The sequence below is a fragment of the Clinocottus analis genome, unplaced genomic scaffold (genome assembly GCF_023055335.1).
Source record: "Clinocottus analis isolate CAN_PGR_092001 unplaced genomic scaffold, fCliAna1.0.p SCAF_15, whole genome shotgun sequence".
NCBI lineage: Eukaryota > Metazoa > Chordata > Actinopteri > Perciformes > Cottidae > Clinocottus > Clinocottus analis.
In genome coordinates, this window is record NW_027175876.1 from 16156458 (window position 1) to 16166457 (window position 10000).

The 10000-nt window shown below is 42.9% G+C and overlaps 1 protein-coding gene across 2 annotated transcripts in view; it reads right to left on the reverse strand.

The window, feature by feature from the left end:
- Positions 1 to 10000, reverse strand: part of ches1 (checkpoint suppressor 1) — a 59098-nt gene that overhangs the window by 16189 nt on the left and 32909 nt on the right. For both annotated transcript variants that reach the window (XM_068576644.1, XM_068576645.1), the window contains exon 3: positions 1544 to 1695. In XM_068576644.1, coding sequence (XP_068432745.1) covers positions 1544 to 1695 — 152 coding nt within the window. The remainder of the gene's footprint in view (positions 1 to 1543; positions 1696 to 10000) is intronic.

The window sequence follows — 10000 nt, forward strand, 5'->3', positions numbered from 1 at the left end:
GAGAGAGAGAGAGGGAAAGAGAGAGAGAGAGAGAGAGAGAGGTATGTTGTATGTTTGCTGTTGGACAGGCTTTGCTTGGGCTGCAACTAGTGATTCTCTTTTATTACTGATTTCTGTATTGATTATTTCTTTGATGAATCATAAAGTAAATAAAAAATGGATTAGAACATAGTAATAAATAGTTGCTTGTTTTGGCTGAAAAACAGTCTGAAGTCAAAGATATTTCATTTACAATGATAAATACAACTGGATGTTGGCACCGATTTCTCCTTTTGATTACGTTCCAAATCTGAAAGTCCTGACTTTAATCGGTTGATTCTCAAAGATCCAATTTAATTAGATAAACATCCATATCGCATAAATACAGAAAGCATTTTACAATTTACTCTCGTCACATTAATAGAACTAATTCCACAAGTCATCAACACTGTTTTCTGTGCTTTTCAATATAACATTCCTGAAAGTTCAAACCCATTTCCCTGCTATAAAATTGTGGGTAAAATAAGTACACAGGTACTTATACGTCCATAGCTCAATCTTTTATAAAAAATAACCACAGCTTTACAATAACTATCGGATCATTCCACCGAAACTACATAAAAGCAACAAATCTTAACACTGAAAAGTTGGAAAAATATTCCTTTTTTTCTTTCTTTCTAAAAGTTATTCATAAAAAATGCCGCTCATTGTTTTTTCAGTCTTGATTAATCTGGTAGATGAGCCTCGTATAATAACATTTCCATCTTCTCCTGACCTCCCGTACCTTTTTCTGTGAGGCTCTGGTGCACGTTCCCAACCGGATCCACAGGACTCTCCTTCCCTCCATCAAGAGTGTGTTTGTGGGATCGGATCATTTGCAGAAAGCCACTTAACGCTGCGCGCCGTGATAAAGTTTCATCTCAACAAGTGTCACCCGGGGACAATACCAGCTGTCTGTGGTCCTTTTGAGGGGACCGACAACAATCATTCTAGACTAATGCACCGTAGTGCCGCTGTGACAGAAACACAGAGGGGATGGTTTGATATGAAAAGCGAGACGCTGGAAACATCTTTACAAAGCAAAGTGGCTGAGACGGGAGGGGACGCGACTAATGGTGGACCAGAGATTATTGCCCGGTAAGATGTTAAACCAGCGAGTACAACAGAGGATGATGACAGAGAGACCTGCCAGACCCAGATGTGATGCAAGACCCAGATGTGCTGCAAGACCCAGATGTTCGCGAGAGAACTTTCCTAACAACTACTGAACCGCAGTGATGTACAAACCAGCCAATAAGATTATAGAGTCCAACTCTCAGACCATGAGGGTGATGATGGTGAACAAATTATTCTCGTTGCATTATATATATATATATATATATATATATATATATATATATATATATATATATATATATATATATATATATATATAAATTCTGTATGAATTCCAAATCCATTCAGAATAAACATTATGATTCTGAACTCCAACAGAAGGATACAGTCCCACCCCATGTACATACCAACTCATCAATCAATCAGCCAATCAGCCGCTCCGTCTCACCTGTGGTGAAATGTCTGAGGCAGGGTGGGGGGGGAGGTGGAGGGCGTGGCCAGGCCGGGCGAGTAGGGGTGGTACGGCGTCTTCTTCAGGGCCTGGATCAGGTTGTGCCGGTACTCCGGGTCTATGGACCACAGAGAGCCTTTGCCTATGCTCTGCAAGACAGAAAGGAAGAGATGGGGGAGGGGAGAGGAGGGGGGAGGGGGGGTTATATCAGAGAACATCCCAAACAGCACAACACACTGATGTGAGTCAACAAGGCCAAAGCCCAAACACAGCTCGCACACAGCAGGTTCCTATTCACCAAAGCACCTGTGCACACAGCATCCCTTCCCTCACTCCCCAGGACGATCACACCCGGAGGAATGAGAATTAATACACTCTTAATTTTCCATTCCTCTGCTGCTCTTTGGGAGAAAAAAAAAATCAGGAGGCTTTTTTTTTCTTTCTGATTAAGACACAGGGAAACTCTTGAACTTTTTTCCACTCCAGAGGCGATGATGGTGTGTATTTTTAGATCAAAGCAGCTCCCCCCCTCCACCTCCCTCACCTAATGAAGCTGTCGGCTCCCAATCTGAGTGAAACCAGCCTATAGATTATAGAGGGAGGGATCTCAGACGGGCCGCTATGAAAATACATTCCCTGTCTCCATATCTTGCTGCCTTCTCCCTGCTTTCATCTGCCTTGTCATCTGAACGTGGCAAAATCTGGAGTTTGTGTACGACAGAGACTGAGGATGGCAGGAGGAGGGGGAGGGAGCACAGTAAATATAAATTTAAAGCCGCCGTGGCTCATGTTCGGCTCACTTTGTAGTGCTCTGTGATGATACAGGTACAGGCTACGGGGTGGGGAGATGTCAGAAGTGTGGGCTTATGATTTCCGCAAATACTGCAAGGAATCTATTAAGAGGGAAATGTCAGACATGCCAGAGCCGTGCGTGTGAGCATTAATTGGAGACAGATTCTCGAACCTGAGAAGCGTTTTGTATGGAAATAGATGAGAAATAAACCTTTTCTACAACAGTCAAACGCTGACCAAAACTTTAAAAAACTACTCCTTTAACCCTAGTGGTGTCCCACTTTGCAGGTCACTTGATGAGAGATATCAAATATTTTTGTATTTAAAAATATACAACAGCCGTGTGTCTGTTCCTCTGGATAACACCTGAAACACAGTCCTTATGAGAGCAGTGGAGGACAGTGTTTCTGGGAAGACGTGTGTCTGTATTTCTGGTAAAGCCATCAGTAATTTAGGAAAAAAAGAAAAGCTAAATTACAACAATGTCTGGAAAATGCACATTATTTAGTTTGGCAGAGACTTTCCTTCAATATCATGTGGATCATCGCGTGACCACGGTGGTTTATTTTAAAACTTCTTGGTGTTGGTTCAGAAATACAATAAAGAATGCACAAAAACAACTATTTAGGAGTCAAGAATTCTGCAGTCAAAGTGAAGAACAGGAGGTGGTGTGAGAGCAACGTAGACCAGCGTCACGTGGTTGATCACGTAGGTTCCAATAAGTGAAATGAAATCGTTATATTTCCTCAGTTCTTATCTCATCCGGCTCTGCCAAAGCCTTTTAATGTTATTCTTTTAATATCCCCAGCAGCAATTATCACACGCCATAAACAACAATCTATACATCTGATATTTAACCAGGGATGAAAGGAATGTTTGCGCCCCCGAGGAATGGAAAAGGGCTTTGTAACATCCTCTCAAATGCGCGTCTGACGATAATACCTTACAAGAAAACAATAATTACTCGCAGCTTCTAACGTCTCAGAAGGTACGTGTTCCTATACTGCAACCATCCAGAGACGCTCAGCAGCTTCAGCTCTCTCAACACGAGCTCCGTTACTCACACGACAGGTCAAATATCAAAACATAAACATAAACCCTCGCATAAAAGTCTGATATTTGTCTTTTTCAGCTTTCTGAATCCCTTGAACACTGAGAGACGATCCAAACTGTGTCGCTTCTAATGATGGAGGACCACGCCGAGCCTCCCTGGGATACCAGGGACTCTGTCAGACCGATGTTGCCGCTCACGACATCATGTGACCTTGTAAGAATGCGAGGAGCCAATAGGATGTGTGAGCAGAGCGCTGTTGATTTCTGCGCCCCCCCGTCCCCCTCCCTAAAGTCTGGCTCTGTGCATTAGTATGTGAGACATGTTGAACGTGGGCCATATGTGCTGTGTTTTGCTGAGTGTGTGTGTGTGTGTGTGTGTGTGTGTGTGTGTGAGGAGGAGTGTTTGTATGGCAAGTTCCCTAGGGAGTGTGATATTACCCAGCGTGCTCTGCTCCTGGGAGTGCTTCTATTACTGCCAGCGACGCCTCTCCTGGAGAGCATGATATTACACACACATCCACTCGCTCCCACAGAGGTGACCCCCACTGGGCCAAATTTCCCCTTACACCCGCCAGCCTGACTGTACACACACACACACAATATATACGTGTGTGTGTGTCTACTGTTTGCCCGCTTGCCAGCCGATTAAATCAATGCTCGCTACAGAATCTCTGTCTGCTGGGTCCCCTGCTTCTGCCGGCCAATCACAACGCTCAATCTGTAGACCCCCCGGGTCAATTGGCCAATCGCAGGCCGCAGCTCACAGGAAGGGTCCGTCACCTGGGTTAGAGCGGTCGCCTTGGCAACAGGCATCATCTGCGCTTGGAAGCGAGAGGAGGTGAAATGGACTTTCCAATTTCTGGCAAATTCGCAAAGTTGAGAGAAAGGCAGAGAGCCTCGAAACGGATTATCATGAAAAGTATTTGAGGTCAGAGATTGGCTTTGAGTTTGATTTTGTTGGGGGGGAGGGGATTTTTGGATACACAGATTATATACATATATATATATATATATATATATATATATATATATATATATATATGAATCCTCCACATGGGTGGATCTTACAGCGTAAAAGCAGGTGGTTCTGACTTTCAGCTGAAACTGTGTTTGTGATCTCCATTTCCATCGTCTTCTCTCTCTCTCCTCTGATCCCACCGGCTTCCACATGTGAACACTATTTTCTGGATGCTGTGTGTATCGGTGTTGCCTCTGTGTGCTGGAAAACAACAAGTAATAATCCACAACTGGAATTGTTAACCCCTAGTGTCCTTCAGCCAGAAACCGGCCCTGTATTAGACTTCCCGTTCTGAATTGAAGTAATATTACAACTAAAGGAAGTAGATCTAATGATATGTATCTGTGTCACTACACCAGCTTGTAGGTTGTGATTTAGAAAGCAGCAGGTTTATACTCCTCTGCGTTATAAAACCGCACAATACTGAGCAATAGATATTTTCATGATGGAGAAAACATACGTACTGTAACTTGACCTGGACACGTCATAGTGTGAGCAGAAGACAAAAGGGGAAGAAAGAGTAGACAGAGGGAGAGAGAGAGAGAGAGAGAGAGAGAGAGAGAGAGAGAGAGAGAGAGGATTGTGTGTTGCCAACATCTGTTTCCTGTGTTATATAAGCTGTGGGGGCTGGTCTCCCTTGGAAATGGGAGATATTAAAAAGTCCTGCTGTCACTGACCCGCTGGTAACACTACACTCCTGCTACTGGATCACTATCTGCACAATCTTCTCACACTCTGTACATTTACCTGGCACACATTAACCGTAGATCGCGACTTGATATAAACTAGGACAGTCCATTTTAGGAAACCAAATCCACAAAAATACAAATAAGTGGAGGGACGGGACATTTTTCCGGATTTTCGATGTCTCAGATTGTGACGAAAAGCCATCGTGTTGAATTTCCATTTTGATAATAATGGAGAAGAGAGAGAGTGATGTGAAAAAGCAGTCTAGCCTGCTGTCTTGGAAGAGAAGTGAAAAAAGAGCTGGATTTAAAATAAAATAAACTGCAGGAATTCTCATTTTAGAGAGAACAGACCTTTGTTTATTCAGGCGACTCTTATGATTTATGATTACATTATTTCAGTTTGTTTTTCACTCAAGACGGAGGTTCAATAAAGAACTACCCCGTTTGTGATGCAATAAATAAATGTTTTGAACAAAATTCAAGCTAAACTGATTTGCCACTGATTTGCCACTGATTTGCCATATTTTGACGATTATGGTGTTAAAATTCAATTCAATTCAGTGTATTTTATGCAGCACAAAATCACAAATACAAGATTCGCCTCGGAGGGTTTACAATCTGTACACATGACATCTCTGCCCCAGGACCTCACATCGGATCAGGACAAACTCCCCAAATAAAGAAAGTAAAAACCCTTTCACAGGGAACAAGGGGAAGAAAATTGTGGGACGCATATATTTTGGACATGATGATCGTTTTCATCTGGTTTAAGGGTCGATGACACCGAGATGCGTCGCTAGAAACGCGTCGCCCCAAACCCGTTGTTTTCCTCTGGCGTTCCCCTCTGGTACCGTGTTCTTCAGGCAGCCATCAAAGTTTAAATACTCTCATCTTCTCAGTGGCCGCTCCACCGGCTCGTCAGCTGTTTTGCCCGACTCACTTTGCCAAGGGACGTTATTTAAGCATCATAACATTCATACATATTTAATCTGAAAATTGTACAAATTTGAGTCCTGTAGTTGAATGGGCTAAAGGATTAGTTTGACATTTTAGGAAATTGGTTTAATCACTTTCTCCTTTGGGTTAACCAGAGGGTTTTTCTGACTGTAACAAACCCCATAAAAGACCCAAACGACAAGGAACTGATGCTACGAACACACGAGCCCAACACATCTGATTCCTCTGTGCCGTAGAGCTCCATTGTTGCCCAACGCGGATTAAAAACACATCAATGAGCCACACTGTTGCACTGATTGACATGTTGCTTTAATACAATGAACACGGTGGTTTATCAGTCAGTCCCACATTCACCACCACGCTCCTGTGAATCACTCACTACAGCTCTAATTGTGTATTAATCCACAGCTAAAAATAGTCCCCAACAGGTGCACAATTCCCCTGTTTAAGTCCTTTTTGCTAAAAACTAAAGTGCCCGGTTCTTTTGGGAAATGCAACTTTACATTCAGAACCTCTCTGTCTCTTTATTTACATCTCCGGTGCTCCATGGCTAGTGTCACTTCTGGTTGCAAAAAAACAAGATAGTGACGATGTGGAGATGGCGACGGCCACGATGCCGACCTCAAGGCCTCAAAAGTGGCCCGAGGTAGTGGACGTCAGAAAGTATAGAGAGATGGATGGTCCTTTTATGGTATTTGATTATATTAGGAAAAAATATTTTCAATCAACTGCTAAATTATGACGTTAAATTCAGATTGAAGAGTTTCTTCAAAACTAACAATGTAATCCATACACTGTGGAGAGTAGAGACCCATTTAAACCGTTCATATCGGTTATGAAGCGAGGAGGAAAGTTTATAACTCGGCAATGAAATGAGATTAAAAGAGATGCATGATGCACGGAGAGCACGGAGCTGCCACTCTGCAGAGCAACATGATGGCCTCATCATAAGAAGCTTTGTTGGTCAGAGCATTTTCATGACTTAACCTATACTACCAATCTGAAGTATTACGACTGCAGATCATTTCATGATGGACATCCGCGGTCGGACCGAAAGCACCAACCCTGGTAGTGTTTAAGCCGTATTAACCCTCTGTGATATGAGCATCCATCATTACTCACTCTCTCTCTCTCTCAAACAGGGGATTTATAATATAGTGAAGCGTGGATACATGTCTGAATTAGGATATTTAGTGTGCAGTTGAACAAAAACAATATGAAACGGAAGCGTGACTGCGGAGAGATGAGAATTACAGCAGAGGATGCAAATGTTCTCACAGCGAGAAGAACACAGAGCTTTTGAAGAGGAGCGAGGCGGAGAGCGGGACAAGACCAAGAAGAGGGGGGGTGTTTCTTCTGATGATGAAGTTACTGGATGGTGTTCCTGTTGAAGGCCGTTTGACAACAGGACACAGAAGCTCTGTTGGGTGTGAAGCTCCACACTGGTTGGCACCGCCATATTTCTGTCACTACATAGATAAGAGGGGTGGAGAAATATGTGGGAATGTCTTCTACAGGTGTTATGAATTGACTTTCCTTCCACTTGTACCAAACCTTTACCCCATGTGGTTCTCATTTAAGCTAAAGCCTGCCCCAGTATGAGCTCCTCCTGTATGCACTTTCAGTCTTTTTCATGAAAGTCTTTGCTTCCCTCACAGATGCAGGACCAACCTTCAAAAGCTCTGCAGGTCAGCTGCCAACACTCAAGACATTTCCAGAATGCCTAAAGACGATACAAATATTCCCCTCATTTCAGTACATTACCAACCAATCTCACAGTGAACCTCGCCCTCAATCTGTGACTGGAAGATATCTATCTATCAGAAATGCAAAAGACTCAAATGTAAAAACACTGATTACACGAGAAGTACAAGCTGGGCCTGCTCCCAAAGGCCTTCTGATACGTTGTCACTTCGCAAATCATTTCAGCGAGGCCCTTTGGGATTTGGTTCCCCATCTGAACTCGTCGTGGTGGCATCATTCTCCTCTGTGGACACGACCATGAGCCAGTCGTACAGATGTTGAAATTGCTTCCCTCAGGGCACGCGAACAGAGAACAAATCATATGTGACAAGGTTTGTCCTCCTACTCACGACTCACAACGACAGAAACAAAGACAATGAAAAAAAAAGCCAGCCATATATTATAACAGCTTATTAAAGCATTATTTAGTGATTTGCAGGCCACTTGAAAGGAGCAGAAATAGCTGTAAGACAAAATTGACGTATTAACACCTTATAAACGTGTTAGCAAACCACCGGCCGCACATATCCAGCAGATGCATTAGCATTTATTTGGAATATTTTCTTTTATGTATGTTTTGGTTGCCACCAACTCCTCAGTGACACATCGTCTAAACGCTCCACTAAGTTCCCCAACTAGTTGCTGACTTTCTGTCTGCCGTGTGGAACTGGGCAGGTGGGGTTCAGTGGGTTTGTCATACGAAGATATCCCTAATCCACCTTAACCTTTTGGAAACCGAGCATGAAAATCCTCCCGCGCCCATTTCAAGTCCCCAGCATGCCCCATTCAGACAATTTTTTGGCATAAAGTACGTCATTTTTCCATTTTTGAATCGAGCGACGTGTTTTTTTGTCTGAAACTCCTTCCTAACAGACCAAGACTTTGTTTTATTGTGATTTTTGTTGCAGATTCTGATTCTTTAGGTCCTAATCTTTCATAAAAGGTGTCTTATTGACGCTCCAGGAGGCAATTTGTTTGAAAATCTGGCTCATATCATGCTGGATGTTCATAGTTACCATCAAAATATCTTTTAAAAGTGATTTTTTTGCAGACATACATTTTTTCCCCAAGACTTTGCTGAACAAATACAAACAATAAACACAAGTATTGGAATTAATTTGGGGTCCCTACGACGACTCAAACAGGGGAAAAGAGGTCTGGAGACAAAATTGGTTCCACAGTTTTCAACAAGTTAAAAAAAACGGGGAGACTGAACCAGATCAGTTTGAGGGCCAAAAACCAAACAAGTGATATAAGAGGGTCATATCACACGCAGTAAATCAACACGTTTCTATTTTCTAAATATTGATTAGGGCAGCTTAAAAGTAAACACTGTTCAGAAACGCTAGTCGACCTTGAGCTTCCTGCTAAGTGTTGCCACATTGTGCCTGTACATCCTGAGTGTTGCTGTCGTTGTACGGTTTGTGAATGGTTCACGTCTTGGTTGAGACTCGAGGAATGTATCTGGTTTTTGTAACATGGAAAGGAGAAAATTGCAGCGATTATAAAGCTCACCAACACAAGCCTACTTTCTCATACACCTTGGCTCAAAGGTCGTGTCTCTGGTGGTGTTGAGGCCTTTAAACGCAGAACGTGGCGATGAAAACGCAGGAAAAGAGCAGCGTCTGGCAGTCTGTCGAAGGTGAACGGTTGGAGAAGATATTTGATTGAGGTGAGTTTGAGTTTATAAACAGCAGATATGTCTGGGCTTTTATTGTGAAACAGAGGGAGTGGGTCTTGTCTTTGGCAACGACAGTAATAAAGCCTCTGTGTTGTTGTTGTAAAGTCATTTTGAAAATGTCTTTCCGGCACAGAGTGATCGGTTGATTTGATGCCTTTATTTGCAGAGTGAAAAAAAGACACTTTTGCACCACATAATATACGAGTTCAGTGTTAAACTATTCATATCAAAAACAATAGTCTGGAAAAATGTATTGAGCCGCAAATCAATTCCACAAAAAAAAAAAAAAACACCCCCAGTGTGTAGTGCTCTTCCACGTGCACGCTTCAAATGAAACAACAGGACAACAAAACCCCGAAGAAACCTTGTGTGTGTGCGATTTGAGAGAACAATGACATTCACTTTGTGCAGATGCATCAGCGACCTGCTGATGAACGAGCGTCAAAAGAACACCTCGGGCTGACACATCTGAGCTCACTCCAGACGCCACAGTTCATAACGTTCCGAGTCGAAGAGGAAGA